The sequence below is a fragment of the Macrosteles quadrilineatus genome, unplaced genomic scaffold, assembly GCF_028750875.1.
Source record: "Macrosteles quadrilineatus isolate MER2022 unplaced genomic scaffold, UCM_ALF_1.0 Scaffold_8__2_contigs__length_117827958, whole genome shotgun sequence".
In the NCBI taxonomy this organism is placed as follows: domain Eukaryota; kingdom Metazoa; phylum Arthropoda; class Insecta; order Hemiptera; family Cicadellidae; genus Macrosteles; species Macrosteles quadrilineatus.
In genome coordinates, this window is record NW_026542601.1 from 43,706,780 (window position 1) to 43,723,842 (window position 17,063).

The 17,063-nt window shown below is 35.0% G+C and overlaps 1 protein-coding gene across 1 annotated transcript in view; it reads left to right on the forward strand.

Annotated features, from left to right (window-relative positions):
- Positions 1–17,063, forward strand: part of LOC129001881 (cortactin-binding protein 2-like) — a 49,770-nt gene that overhangs the window by 16,614 nt on the left and 16,093 nt on the right. Inside the window, exons 3-8 of the mRNA XM_054429337.1 lie at positions 6,409–6,540; positions 8,111–8,308; positions 11,030–11,194; positions 14,167–14,341; positions 15,041–15,205; positions 16,437–16,544. Of these exons, the coding sequence (XP_054285312.1) occupies positions 6,409–6,540; positions 8,111–8,308; positions 11,030–11,194; positions 14,167–14,341; positions 15,041–15,205; positions 16,437–16,544 (943 nt within the window). The remainder of the gene's footprint in view (positions 1–6,408; positions 6,541–8,110; positions 8,309–11,029; positions 11,195–14,166; positions 14,342–15,040; positions 15,206–16,436; positions 16,545–17,063) is intronic.

A 17,063-nucleotide genomic window follows, 5' to 3' on the forward strand; every position in this document is an offset into this window, starting at 1 on the left:
CTACTCAGAGGTTTGCCAAAATTACATAAGGACAATAAACCTGTGAGACCGCTGGTGAATTTTATGCCTGCTCCTACTTACGGAATAGCTAAAAAACTTGAGCGCATTATAAGAAACGAGATCAAACTAGAAAATACACACAGTCTTAAAAATAGCCTTGAACTGATAAACAAAAAAACACACGCCTGAACCCAAGATTTAATCTAGCCTCATTAGATATAACAAACCTGTATACTAACGTACCAGTAAAAGAAACCTTGGATATCCTACACAATAACCTTAAGGAACACTCTAAAATGAATGACAACCAACGTAATGAATTGATGACATTACTGAAAATTGTTTTGAAACAAAACTACTTCCATTTCAACAACGATTTTTACATCCAACAAGAAGGTCTCGCAATGGGCTCACCATTGTCAGGCATTTTGGCAGAAATCTTTCTCAATAATATCGAAAACAGATACATATGGACCGATAACAACCGCTATCGAAACAAACTAATATTCTATTACAGATATGTTGACGATATTGTAATTTTGTATGATGGCAATCCAAGACAGATTCAGTTGTTCACCACTTTCATGAATACCATCCATCCCAAATTAAAATTCACTCTCGAATTAGAAGAAAACAATTCTCTGAATTTCCTCGATCTGACATTGAATAAACGTGATAGTTGTTTTGCCTTCAATATCTATAGGAAACCAACAGCTACGGACACAACTATTCACGCAACGTCTCATCACCCTATGTCTCACAAACTTGCCGCATATAATAGTTTTGTTCATCGCCTTTTAACCATACCATTGAACACTGAAGATTACGAAACCGAAAGAAACATCTTAAAGCACATCGCAACATCCAACGGATACAGTCCTGTTATGATTGATAATTTAACTAAAAAACACCGCACGAAATTGAACAATCCTCCCACTCGAATTCCACAAAATAAACGTGAGTTTGTTTCAGTAGAATTTGGCGAACAATTGCCTCTAACAATAAAAAATGAGATGAAAAAACATGGAAAAATAGTATCCTTCAGAACCTCAAACAAATTAGATAAGCTTATAAACACTAAAGGATCAGGTGGTGATGTTAACAAGAAAACCGGAGTATATAAATTATCCTGTAACGACTGCAGTAAATTTTACATAGGCCAAACAGGGCGGTCCTTCGAGAAAAGATTCAAAGAACACATTCCAAAAGCCTCCAAGGTGCAAAAATCTAATTATGCCGAACACCTGGTACTAAACAACCACAACTATTCTAATTTGGAAACAAACTTAAAACCATTGCACATTTGCAACAAAGGCAGGATCATGACAGCTCTGGAACAGTTTGAAATTTATAAAGCCGCAAAAAACAATCCCCAGGACATATTAAATGACAAAAGCACTCTGCAAACTAATATTCTATTTGAATCACTCATAAAGTTGGACAAGGACCGTGATAAAGGCGGCCAGGGGACAAAGTTCAGCTCCTGAACCAGTCGAGACTCGGCACCCGTCATGTGCACACCAGTGTCTGTAGGCCTACAGTTTTTGTCCCTGTTTTTTAAATGTTTAAATGTTTTGTGTATTTTTTTTTTTGTAAACTTTGACGCGACCAATTCAAGAATGGTTTAAGTTCTTCAAGTTTGTGACCTGATGATGATGTGAATACATCGAAACGCGCGTAGTCCAGTACAGGAACAGAGGAATCACGAGGCAGTTACAGGTATTTTAACCTTTTTACAATATTATTGTCAACGTGATTCGGAATAAACAACACAACATGAAGTTATCAGCCAGCCAGGCAAAAGTTGTTTATAAGTACAAAAACTTGAAGTTAAAAGTTTTAAAAACTGCACAGAACATAAAATTCAATACAGATTGTTTGAAAAATAACGTCACCCCTAAATACATAGTGGTTAAAATTAAGAACAACTCAATCGCTGCCAGAAAGGCAAAAGCTGCTGCTGAAATTGTTTGGTTAATAAATGAAATCAGGCAACAACACAGCAAAAAATCTATGCTAAATAAACTGCTTTTGAAATCACATATTGAACTGTTAAATAATATTCACCCAGCCCAGTTAAACAATGTTCTATCTAAAATTGAACCACAGATAACCAAAGAACTTATAACGAAAAAGATAACGCTTAAGAAAAAGTTTGACCAACTTCTCAACCAGAAACATAATTATGACATTGAAAAAATAAGGCACAAATTTTTTCCGAGGACGATCAATCTCACCAAACTCGAATTCAGTCCTGAAGAAATGTCCTTATTAAATAAAGGTCTGAAATATAATTTTTGCAAACAAGGTTATAAAAGCCTATTCACTGAAATCATCAATGCTGAAGCGGTAGTTCAGACACTAAATGATACAAATGAGCAAAACATTGCTCGAGTTATGATAAATAACAAAGTTAACAAGATAGTGAAAAACCATAGGAATTCGAAAATAAACTCTAATGAAATTAGAATACTAAAGCAGATTCAGAACAAAGTAAAAAACAACAATTTATATGTCACTAAAGCAGACAAAGGCAATTCCTTAGTCATAATGAATTTAGTTGATTACAATGAAAAAGTCCTAAATTTTATAAATTCTAACAACATTGATAAGCTACCCAAAGATCCGACCATCCAGTTTACCAAAGACATTAATAAGGCCTTATCTAATAGCAAAAATCTGTTAACAGAGAATGAGATCAGATATTTAAAGCCCATCAACCCTCAAGCCCCACTACTCAGAGGTTTGCCAAAATTACATAAGGACAATAAACCTGTGAGACCGCTGGTGAATTTTATGCCTGCTCCTACTTACGGAATAGCTAAAAAACTTGAGCGCATTATAAGAAACGAGATCAAACTAGAAAATACACACAGTCTTAAAAATAGCCTTGAACTGATAAACAAAAAAAAAAAACACACGCCTGAACCCAAGATTTAATCTAGCCTCATTAGATATAACAAACCTGTATACTAACGTACCAGTAAAAGAAACCTTGGATATCCTACACAATAACCTTAAGGAACACTCTAAAATGAATGACAACCAACGTAATGAATTGATGACATTACTGAAAATTGTTTTGAAACAAAACTACTTCCATTTCAACAACGATTTTTACATCCAACAAGAAGGTCTCGCAATGGGCTCACCATTGTCAGGCATTTTGGCAGAAATCTTTCTCAATAATATCGAAAACAGATACATATGGACCGATAACAACCGCTATCGAAACAAACTAATATTCTATTACAGATATGTTGACGATATTGTAATTTTGTATGATGGCAATCCAAGACAGATTCAGTTGTTCACCACTTTCATGAATACCATCCATCCCAAATTAAAATTCACTCTCGAATTAGAAGAAAACAATTCTCTGAATTTCCTCGATCTGACATTGAATAAACGTGATAGTTGTTTTGCCTTCAATATCTATAGGAAACCAACAGCTACGGACACAACTATTCACGCAACGTCTCATCACCCTATGTCTCACAAACTTGCCGCATATAATAGTTTTGTTCATCGCCTTTTAACCATACCATTGAACACTGAAGATTACGAAACCGAAAGAAACATCTTAAAGCACATCGCAACATCCAACGGATACAGTCCTGTTATGATTGATAATTTAATTAAAAAACACCGCACGAAATTGAACAATCCTCCCACTCGAATTCCACAAAATAAACGTGAGTTTGTTTCAGTAGAATTTGGCGAACAATTGCCTCTAACAATAAAAAATGAGATGAAAAAACATGGAAAAATAGTATCCTTCAGAACCTCAAACAAATTAGATAAGCTTATAAACACTAAAGGATCAGGTGGTGATGTTAACAAGAAAACCGGAGTATATAAATTATCCTGTAACGACTGCAGTAAATTTTACATAGGCCAAACAGGGCGGTCCTTCGAGAAAAGATTCAAAGAACACATTCCAAAAGCCTCCAAGGTGCAAAAATCTAATTATGCCGAACACCTGGTACTAAACAACCACAACTATTCTAATTTGGAAACAAACTTAAAACCATTGCACATTTGCAACAAAGGCAGGATCATGACAGCTCTGGAACAGTTTGAAATTTATAAAGCCGCAAAAAACAATCCCCAGGACATATTAAATGACAAAAGCACTCTGCAAACTAATATTCTATTTGAATCACTCATAAAGTTGGACAAGGACCGTGATAAAGGCGGCCAGGGGACAAAGTTCAGCTCCTGAACCAGTCGAGACTCGGCACCCGTCATGTGCACACCAGTGTCTGTAGGCCTACAGTTTTTGTCCCTGTTTTTTAAATGTTTAAATGTTTTGTGTATTTTTTTTTGTAAACTTTGACGCGACCAATTCAAGAATGGTTTAAGTTCTTCAAGTTTGTGACCTGATGATGATGTGAATACATCGAAACGCGCGTAGTCCAGTACAGGAACAGAGGAATCACGAGGCAGTTACAGGTATTTTAACCTTTTTACAATACAACTTGTTTAATTGAAACAGCTGTTAAGATTCATTAATTCCATTTCTCATAAGGTTAACATGGGAAACTCCAGAGCCACTGGGGCGGAGCCCCGAAGGATTTTTTGGGATAAAAATATGCCTATATGTTAATCGGGAATGTGAGCTATCATCATGCCAAATTTCAGCCCGATCCGACCAGTAGTTTTTTAGATTAGCTCATACAAACACACACACAGACACCACCTCTTCTTTATAATAGTACTAGCAGAGTACCCGTCCTTCGTACGGGGTTGGCATATAAGTATCAAATGCTTATAGCAGTTATGAGTGAGGAGATGGTTTAAGAAATTTCGGTTCTTTTTGAAGTTCGTTCGCTACGCTCACTCACCTTTAGGTTGGAGCTCGTTCGCTGCGCTCACTTTCCTTCAGGTTAGCGCGTTCGCTACGCTCACTTGCCTTCAGGTTAGCTCGTTCGCTACGCTCACTCGCCTCCAGGTTGAAGTTCGTTCGCTACGCTCACTCACCTTTTGCTGTTGTCATAAATGTAAAAGAAATAATAGTGCTAGTGCTGCACCCTGTTGGTAATCCTTGTAACTTTTAATGCTATTGAACATCATAGAACATAACCAACTTGTTTAATTGAAACAGCTGTTAAGATTCATTAATTCCATTTCTCATAAGGTTAACATGGGAAACTCCAGAGCCACTGGGGCGGAGCCCCGAAGGATTTTTTGGGATAAAAATATGCCTATATGTTAATCGGGAATGTGAGCTATCATCATGCCAAATTTCAGCCCGATCTGACCAGTAGTTTTTGAGATTAGCTCATACAAACACACACACAGACACCACCTCTTCTTTATATAATAGTATAGATAGATTATGGACTTGTTAGACTTAGTTTATATATTTGAAAAAATAATTACTTGTTCACCACACGAAGACGTTTTCAGCCATTTTACAAACATTAATTGGAGGCTGAAAGCTACGTAATTACTGTTCAGGACCGAAATGGCAGCTGTCATCGTCATTGGTGGCCGATTAGGTTTTTATGGCCCTAGGGTCACAAAACCAGCTTTTCACTTACTTACTTAAAACATCAATGTTCATAAAATAAACAAGCAATATCCATATGCATTTTATGTCACCCCTACCTAGGAACTATTTATCAGTATTTTTGCTGGTTCCTCTAAATTATTTCTTCACATAACCTTATATAACCCTTAAGCATCTAAAGAACATCGCCCTGACCCCAGAGCAGACAAACAAAAATTAACCTTTGCCCAACATTTATTGGATAAAAATCACACCATATATACAATTGACAATAGCCTGGAAATTATTCACATTTGTAATAAAGGAAATACATTGGATTCTTTAGAAAAGTTTGAAATCTACAAAAACTTTCAAGACAGCCACAATAAAAACCATATTTTTAATGACCTGCTAAATTTAAATCACACTCTATTATCAACACCAGAATAGCCTACAACAATAGACAGGAACAGTTTGACCTTTGTAGTACAACTACTGATAACGGAGAAGGGTCAGTGTTACATAATTCCAGCAAGTCCAATCTTCCTCCGAGCCGTGACCGGTTAATAGTAGGCCTACTTTAAATGTTAAATGTTTTTGTGCGTTATGTTTGTGTGTTTATTTAAATGTTTTCTTTGACGACTCTATCATGGAAGAAACATCTGAATAGGCGAAACATGTTGTGAGCTTTACTCACTTCAAAATTTGAACTGTCAACGTAAATGTATGTACCTTATATTTGTCTATGAAGGGGAATAGTGCCTAGGAGTGAAATATGTATCAATCCGTCTCTGGTAAGAATACTGTTTTAGTTTAAAACATTTTGTACAATCCCTAAGGTGTGAAATGAGAACGATGGTAGGCCTACTGCTGAGCTTACCAGCGAATGTTAACAGATATCTGTTTTCTCTAAGGTCAGAGTAGAGACCGAAGCTCTTCCTCCGATCGTGGAGTTGGGCCGCAAGCTGTTGGCTGAGGCTCAGGGAGGAGACGCTGATGCAGTGAGAGATCTCATGAAACAAGGTGCTCCCTTCACACCTGACTGGGTGAGTTTGCTCTACACTTACTAGGCGCACTGGCGTACTGTGACCACTTGTACCCCAGTATGGGCTAAGCTTCATACTTATTTTGTGAAATTTTGTAAAATCATGTACACTAGGTGAACCCCGTCGATGTTGATGGTTACTGTTTTTGTTTCAAGCAAAATTTTTTCCCTATAAATCGATGGTAAATAACTCCATTTTCGGAACAATTTGGGTCATTCGTGATTCAGCAGCGCGCTTTAAGTACGTCCGATCTCAATAATCAATAATTGAAATGAAAGCTGGCATCTTACTGAAGGTTCTTGGATAAAAACATTTTGGATAACGTAATTACAATCAAGTGAATATATCTAAAATTAAATTCCATATCCGAGAAATCATAAAATTTTTGTTTTAATTGAGTAATAGGGGACATCTTGAACTTTAACTGAAGTACTTTAACTGAGTTTGAATTTAACTTCAGACTGGACTAGGCCTACCAGTTCCAAGAAATTGACACTCAGCTAGTGCTGCACACAAGAAATACTTAAAGATAGTAAACTTTCCAAAGGGAATCTTATACAGTAGATCCCCTCATATCCGACCTCGGAATAACTGACTCCTAATAACCGGATATCCGACCTAATGTCCGACCGTCTACTTGTTTCCTGTCTTAGGTGATAACACCGAGCGCAATCGGTTAACCGAAAGGCCGAATGTAGATGTTGTCGTAATCGTGGCAGATGATCACCACTGTCACCGATAACGGATGTTGCCGCCGTCACGGGATCAATGATTACCTAAGTCGTGAAGACTGCAAGTTGCGCTCACGGGTGTAGTTGCGATCACAGGAGACGATTTCCCAATATCAGACCTTCTTGCCGTTCTATCAATATGAGGGGTTCTACTATAGCATGTTCTTTTATTCGTTTACCGTATACATTTTTGTTACTTTACAAGTAAATATTGTTTTTTTTTTAATTATTGGTGATGGTCAAAAACACAATGCAGAAAACAGTTTTGCAACTGTACACTGCAACAAATACTTGAAGATTATATCATAACACACCGTATGCGCGTGAAGGGGATACATAAAAAGTAACTTATTGTGCAAATTAATATGATGTTTTCATGTATGATACGGTTTTATCTCATTTTGTGGGATAAAATTGACTAAAGCCAACTAACTTTACTAGGTCCAGTCCTTTGACTGTAGGGTGTAAGCCTACTGTCCTATTATGTCTCTTTGTATTTATATATAATACTAGTCAAGAATCACTCGTCTAATGAATCTGAAATATTGGTAACACTGATTTTATGTTCAGCTGGATTTTTTATTCTAGGACGCTTGGCACGAACGCGGGTTTGCTATTTACATTACTTCATGCTAGACCTAGGGGGTGTGGCATTATCACTTAGATCAAATCCATTGGTGATTTGGGGGGATTTGAACACGGGACCTTAGGGACCGAAGTCTCGCGCTCTACCACTACACCAACTTGCTCCCTCCCCAGCTTATGTCTCTTTTTAATACTAGGCGAGAATATCTTGTCTAATGAATCTGAAATGTTCGTAACCCTGATTTTATGTACAGCTGGGTACTAGTCCCCTACACTTTGCGTGCCAGTACAACCATTATGACGTGGTAGATCTGCTTCTCAAAGCTGGCATATCGAAAGACGCAAGAAACAAGGTCGACCGAACACCGCTTCACGTAACTTCACAAGAAGGCCACGTCAAGATATTGAAGCTCCTGCTGGACTATGGTGTGGACGTGGACGCTACCGATATGGTCAGTTTGAGTTGATAATTTACGATCTTATAATAAGGTTTGTGTAGATTTGAGGTCTTTTAGACAATGACTATGTCAAATCGATAAAACACTTTTGGACAGTAATGTTTCCACCTTGAAATGAAAATACCATCTTCAGGGTGACTTGTGACTTGCAAACAGTTTAACGTAAGTTACTTCATTTGATTCAAATGTGCAAAACTCATGTCACTTTAAAAAGGCCCATTACAAAATTACAAAATTACAGACCTATCTCTATTATTCCGATATTCTGTAAAATATTTGAATCTCTAATGTACAATCAACTTAGTTATTTTTTCGAGTCCCAACATTTATTTTCTGAATGCCAGCATGGTTTCCGTCCTGGTAAGTCTACCACCTCTGTCTTAACTTAACAGATTTATCACTAAATGCATTTGAAAATAAGGAGTCGGTTTCGCTAGTTTTGTGTGATCTCAGTAAAGCTTTTGATAGTGTTCCTTTTGATGTATTACTACGTAAATTATCATATTATGGCATTGAAGATGGCACAATAAAAATTATTCAATCATATTTGTATGACAGAAAACAGTATGTATCAGTTAAAAATAAATGTTCTGCTATGAAACCTGTAGAGACCGGTGTCCCTCAGGGTTCTGTTTTAGGCCCTTTCTTTTTCTTAGTATACATAAACGAATTGTCTCAAAATCTCAATATCCATTTAATAATTTATGCTGATGACACCACTTTACTAGCCAGTCACAAAAACTTAGAGTACCTGAAACAGGTCACTGCAGAAGCTGAGGAACAGGCTCTTGCTTGGTTTTCTTCAAATGAGCTACATTCTAATCTTGAAAAGACACAATATTTGACATTGAGTCTCAAGCAGGAAATTAGTCTAGATTCTGTCAAGCTTTTAGGATTTCACATTGATTCAAAATTAAGTTAGTCAAATCATATTGAGGCGGTTTGCAAAAAGTTATCAAGAGTAGATTGCTTATTATGGAAATTAAAAAAATTTGTTAACCAAGAATATTTGAGACTATCGTACTTTGGTCTGTTTCAGTCCCACATACTCTATGGCATTCTAGTTTGGGGACATTCCCCTCATGTAGCTGATATTTTGACGATTCAAAAAAATGCAGTTCGTAATACTATTGCTAATTCAAGATCCCTATCTCATTGTAAACCTCTTTTCATACAATTAAAAATTCCAACAGTAATTAATTTGTACATTTTTCAAGTTTTACTCTACACCAAGTCAAACTTGCATTCTTTCCCCCTTAGATCTGACACTCATGAGTACAATACTAGGGGTGGAGGCAAGCTCAGCATGAAACCTCATAGACTGGCTAAAACGGGTGACTCTTTCAAAATTAACTCAATTCGCTTTTTTAATAAACTACCTGATAGTGCAAAATTTGTTGATTACAATATTTTCAAAAATAGAATTTATAATTGGCTAATTCAAAATCCTTTCTAGAGCATAAGTGACTTTATAAAGTGTAATTTTGATGTAAATTTTAATTAAAATAAGCTATTATACCTAATTAATTGTACTTTTTATATTATTTGGATGTATCAGAAACTTGATTGTATTTGGATGATTATTTTGTAATGTATATGACGTGTCCTATTTCTTTGTAAAAAGATCAATGGAATAAATGATTCTTATTCTTATTCTTATTATATCGAGGCCAAAACATTGGTGGACAGATCCATTTTGATAGGATTGTTGGCTGAAGACATAGAAACTACATTTGTGACTGTGGAAGCCTATCTTTGAAGAGAAGAGAATTTTCACTAACAAATTAGACCTCAGAATTTAAAACATCTCATAGGGTTACAAATGTTCTTAAATTTGGAGAGAGCTTTTAGATTTTGTCTACAGGTACGGCTTTGGTCCCCACCCATCTATAAAAATCCGTCATAATCTTATCCTACAGGAAAAATTAATTGTGAACTTCTTTGTTATCATTGTAGTGATTTTGTTACTGTATTATGTGGTTCAGAACCCACCCTAAGTTGTAGGCTGTTGTAGGTCTATATTTAAATTTAAATTAAAAGTATATGGTGTTTTCTGGTGAGTAAAACTGTTATTACTATTGTCCGCTACCAAAAACTCAATGTTTTTAAACTCTTTTTAGGATTAAATTGGCCATTTGAATCTTGATAACCATGAAACAGTATAAAATCAACTTCAGTAGAACCGCTGATCCGGCCTTGGATTTACCGATCCTAGTTTTTTCCAGGACTAAAAGGAAGTCAAAATGTATTTCCCAAGGACTAGATGCATAGTTGCAGGCACTAGGCTCGGTGACTTAACCGCTCTTAATTGATACTAAGGAGTGCCAGTTCGACTATCACGGCCTTGTGTATTAGAGGTGGCTATGGTTCACCATTCAGTTAAGCTTGTAGGCCTAAGGGGCATTTTGACATTGACATTTTTAAGCCTCAAGAGTAGGGTAATTTTAGTATTTTCTGTGACCTGGCACCGTCCGTGTTTCGAAAGTGTTTGGATTATCTAGGGCTATCATAGCTTGTATTGTAATCAAAATCTATAGGAATAACTAATAACTGTAAACATAAGGTTGTCAGGAATTTCGGATCGAGAAGTAAAGTGCAACAAAAATAATTTACATTCTTTAGTCTACACCTGAGTTCATGACAAAAAAAGTGGTTAAAAGAGTGCAAACCTCGCAGTCATCTTAACACTAAACTTGTAGTAATTTGTCTTGACAGCTAAAAATGACGGCACTTCATTGGGCTGCGGAAAACGGACACTTGGAATGTGTGAGATTACTGCTAGAACATGGAGCCGATCCTATGGCTGTGAACAAATTTGACAAAACACCCGACCAGATATGTTTTGATAATGACAGAATGGACATTGTGCACTGCATACAGGTAATACATACCGTATGTCAATTAATTGTTCTGGTAATTACAATAATTGAATCATATTGTAACTTTCATGATGTTAGCCTCCGAATCACTTCAGTTAATTGATAAATGGTTTAAATACCTTTACCTGTCAGGTGACCCTTTGAGTAGTAATACACTACCACAGTTTCAGCCCTCAGGGTGACAAAGGAAGTCAGCATTTTTCATTCACACAAATTTGTCACATTGAAACTACAAGAACACAACACGGTGACGAATTCTCGGTGGTTAAGTTTTGTACCAATCTAATACTAATGCAAAATACTGTAAAATTAAAATACTGTTTGGATATTTTTTTTTTAAATAAAAAATTAAGTAGCCTATCCTAAAAAATTAAAATAAAGGTACCGATGGTACCGGAACCGAGAACCGAGAATCAATTTTGACTAGGAACCGGTACCGACTTTGAAAAAGTGGTACTGACCCATCACTATTGCCAAGGCTCGTACCTTAACCTTTCTACTTGTGTCGTTAACACTATCTTTACGCAATCGTTGCATAAACTACTATTAACAATCCAAAAGAAATAACAAATAATTTTAACTCATTTTTTACAAAATCCTCTACGTTACATACAAAATTTTGTAATACTACATCAGACACCTCTTCAAAAAATATATGGCATACAAAATTGTATTTCGAACCAGTAACTGATACCGAAATAATAACTATTATACAATCTTTAAAAAATAAAACAACATCTGGCTATGACAATTTATCAGTAAAAATGTTAAAAGAGGTGAAAGATGAGATTAAATTAATTTTAATGCACCTAATTAACTCATCATTTGTAACAGGAATTTTTCCAAATGAGCTTAAAATTGCTAGAGTGGTACCTGTTTATAAGAAAAACTCTAAGAAAGATATTTCAAACTACAGGCCAGTGTCAATTCTCCCGGCAATATCAAAGGTATATGAGAAGGCAGTGTACAATAGGTTGAACAGTTTCTTGAACCAATATGATCTAATTGATAATGAACAACATGGTTTCCGTGCTGGTAGATCGACAGTTACATCAGCGGTTAATTTTGTTGAAGCCGTGATAAATTCACTAGATAAGGGTTTAAATTCAGCTGGCATCTTCATGGACATGTCCCAGGCATTTGATAATGTAGACCACCATCAATTAATAGCTAAACTTGATAATTTGGGAATTAAAGGAGTCACTCTCAAATGGTTTAAATCATACTTAGAGGAACGTTACCAATTTGTGGAAATATCAACTTTGTCAACAAATAACATCATCCAAAAAACAAGATCTAATTTATCAAAGATATCATCTGGTGTCCCACAGGGATCGATTCTTGGTCCTCTTTTATTCATATGTTACCTTAAAAATCTTCCAAATTCTCTAAAAGACCCAGGTAGTAAGATAAGTATATATGCAGATGATATTAATCTTAACACAACTGGGAAATCCCTAACTGATTTAGAAATGTCTGCTAAATCAGAATTAAAAAGTCTGAATCAGTTTTTAAAAGACCATAATTTAGTACTTAATACTAGTAAAACTAATTTCATTCTTTTCAAAACAAAAAGAGACAAAAATGATCAAAGTATTAAGTTAGATATAGATACAAATTCCATTGCTCAAGTTAAAACCTCAAAACTATTGGGTTTGATAATAGATGAGGATTTAAGCTGGAATAAACATGTCGAGTATTTAATAAAAAAACTAAATTCTGGTATATTCGTCCTAAGAACAATGTCATATCTCTGTGAAGGATCAGTACTTAAAATGATATATCATGCTCATATTGAATCACATATTAACTATGGAATTAGTATTTATGGTGGGACAAAGAAAAAGAATTTAAAAAAGATTTTGAAAATACAAAAAAAAGCTATCAGGATAATACATAAATTAAAATACAACCAGTCCGTCAAATCTTATTTTAAAGGGATGGGCATTTTTACAGTTCACGCCTTATATATTTTTGAAACAATTAAATATTTTTTAAATATTGCTGAGACTCAAGAATTGCCTGTGCATAATTATAATACAAGGGGTAAAAATTATTTAGCTAAAGAAAAACCAAGACTTGAACTTTTTAAAAATAAACCTTCTTATATTGGAAACTATTTTTTTAGAAAACTTCCTAGCTTTTTAAAAAAAGAAAAAGACAAATCTAAATTTATGAAAAATCTGAAGGCATTCTTACTTGACCTTGCACCTTACAAAATAGAAGATTTTAGTAATTTCAATTTAAAATAATGTAGCCTATAGTATTTTGTTTAAATGTTTCTTATTGCTAATTTAGGTAGTAAGTAACAATAGACAATAGACACTATTCATGTACGAAAATTTGTACTGTGTGAATAAAGACTCTTTGAATCTTGAATCTTGAATCTTGAATCTATTAAACCATTTATTAATATTGTAACCTAATAGTATACTTATTTGGGTGCAGTACTAATATAGATTTTCTGGAAAAACATCTGCATTGTAATTTCTTATGTCATTCTTAATTGGCGTTGTTATTATTTGAATGAGGATCATACCACTTTTGAAAGTTATGAGGCTCAAAAGTAATTGTACACATGTCACTGTACATAATTAACCTAAGAAACAAACTTAATACAGTATTTTAAAAACCTGTTGTAACAAATCTATCTCCCTTTTAAATGGGGGCTTCTAAAACCCTAGTGAACAATGCAAATAACTATAGCCTACATCATCAATGTAGACTCATCAATCACCAATCATCATCTAGAGATTTTGTCAGTTGGTAATTTAATTAAGTAAGTAGCACTTAAGTAAGTAGCACAGGTTTTAAATCTATTTTAGTTAGTGTTTTATTCTTTTCATTTAGAGACTTTAAATTGAAATAGGCAAATCAAACTTTGAGCTCTTAATGTTAGAATAAAACTCTCTTTATAGTTTTTTGAAAATTAAATGTTTAGAAGGTAATGTTTACAAATGAAACTTGTTTAAGGAATATTCAGACAATCCCCTACGAGACGTTCATAGGAAAGAAGCTAAAGAGAGACAAAAACAAGCAGCAGCAGCACATAAAGCAGCTCTTGAAGCGGAAAAGGCCATCAGCAAAGCGCCAGTCAATAAGTTAGTGGTTACTGCAACTGGAGAAAAAATATTAAAACCAATTGGCGGTAGGTACACCCAGAGTTGTTGCTGAAGAATATCCGACAGTTGTGGAGTGCTTAAATTATTCAGTATTATATTCTTATGCTCACTTACAGATTTTTTCTCCTGTTTTATGTTATTTCATTTCTGTTTTTAATGAAATGCAAATACCTCAATAGATAAAACCATGTAAGACATGTTAAGAAACTAAAATTTAATGAAGCCACAGAAAAGTTTTGATACCAGATCTCAAAAACACAGATAGGCTGAAGATACAGGAGATTTGATAGGAATCAGTGCTAGGCACAATGATCTTCATCTTACTGACCAAACTTCCCAATATGCCTCCTCCTCGGGGGAGTGAGCTGGTCTACTGGTAGAGCGTGGAACTTGGGTCCCTTAGGTTTTGGGTTCAAATCCCATTAATCACCATTGAATTTTATTCTTAGTGATAATTCCACGACTCTAAAGGAATGTGCAAAACAGTTTGGGCTAGAGCCTAGCATTCTAGGATGTGAACATTAGAAAACATGTGCCTATTCCTCAGGACAGGATAGAAGCCAACTTAGTGTAAAGTTTTAGATTTTTGTCCACTTTTGTTCGATGGAAAGACAGACAGACACCTGGTATTGTTATTTTATTGTAACAGTTCATTTCTGTCTGGACATGATGCATATATGAATAAACATGCCTGTGGTTTTTAATTATTTTATTTTGTTATTAAGGTCAAGAACTAAAGGAAGTCAGAATTCTGAAGTTGCCGAGAGTCCAAAGAAAGTTGGCTAACCAACTTGTTATTGAAAACACGCTGAATGGTTTACAGACTTCCACAAAGAAGCAGATTCCTAATTCTGTTCCAGTCGTACCTCAACTTTCTTTGGATAATCGAGGTAAGAATCAGCTGACTTAGTCAGAAAAAAAGATTCAAGAAATTTATCATTAATTAACCCACGTTCAACACATTTTGTTAAAAAAATCATTCCTAGGATTTTAATTTCAGTCAAGCTACACTTGAGAAGGTTAGGTTACGCATTTATGGCTTCCAATAGTTTTCAATAATGCATATGTTCAACAATAGATATCAAAACTGCAACCCAGTAAATAAATAATGTAATAAATTAGGAAAGTAATTTATATAGAAATCAAATCGGTAAAATATTCAACGTGCCACCATTTTGTTTCTACAAATACTAAGTTGAAATTTTCACAAAATATTTTCAAAACCTACTAAAAAAGTTGTGTAAAGTTTCAAAATACCCCCGCCGCAGCAAACCTGCCGACTAAACGAATTTCCATTTGTCTGAATTGATTTTCAGTTAAATATATTTTAATAACATTAGGTTTAACCAATACCTAGGTTTGCTGCTACAAGAAAACTAATAAAGTGTGTTTTTGAGTAAAATATTGATAGCTTAGTACAAAATAAATAAATTTGCCAAGTTTGATCAAAATATATCCATAAACAAGCAAACTACAACATTTGACATAAGAATAACATGGGAATTTTAAATTTACAATTTTTTTAATTTTCTCCGTTACTAATAATCGAACAAAAATACTTTTATATACTAAATTATTTGTTTTTTAACCTCTTTAAAAAGGTCCAAAGAGAAATCGGGAAATTTTGTGTTTTGAGGGTCAAAAGTGAGAAAATCCAATTTTTACCCCATAAAACCCCCCGTAAAGCCCCGTTCCCATGGTCCGATCGTGCTGGTTCGCGAACTCATTCAAGTTTATCCCGCTTTACACCTTTAAACCAAATTTCATCAAAATCGGACAAAAAATACTCAAGTTATCGCGTTCACGGACGTATATATATATATAAGTCTATATATATATATATATATATATATATACATATATAAAAATTTGAACGAATGGTGTTTTTGGCCTATGGGGACATCAAAATGAAAAAGTAAATCGGTCCCGGGTCTAGGTCTTACCGTGCCACCTACGGTAATAGCTACTTCCCTATAGGGAAATTCGCTAACATTTTCATAAAACCGCCAAGTAATATAAAATCAAACGTCTAAACCTTTTTGTGGCACACCCTGATTGAAAAATACTGACTACCCACAACACTTGTACATGCGCTGTTCTGATCTTGAGATTGCATTGCAGAAAGAACTCTACAATTGCTTCAAGCCCATGGTATCACAATGTTACCCACAGATGAGTCCACGACTGTAGCCTCGGCGGTGCAGAACGGCCAGAAAGTTATGTTGACAGGTTAGACGCAACTCTATATCACGTTCTATTCAATAATCATTGAACTTACAATAAATCTTAGGCTAAAGAAAACAAACTGGTAGTCAGAAACAAAGCTATCTTGTTTTATCATCACACAAAACTATTTCACCTTTAATAATGAATTTTACACACAGACAGATGGACTAGCAATGGGGTCCCCCTTATCAGGAATATTAGCTGAAATATACCTCAACGATTTTGAAGAAAAACATATCTGGGCAGATAACAACCGCTATAGAGATAAGATTATGTTTTTTCACCGATACGTTGATGACAGCAATACTTTTTGACGGCAATACAAGACAACTCCAGCTGTTTAATAAATCTAATATATAAAATTCTCGTGTCACAGTGTTTGTCTGCAAACTCCTCCGGAACGACTTCACCGATCGTTATGAAATTTGGTGTGTAAATTCTGTAGGTATGCGAATCGGACGTAAACTATTTCCCGTTTCGAAATTCTTAAAAGGGCTCCGCCCCAGTGGCTCTGGAGTTTCC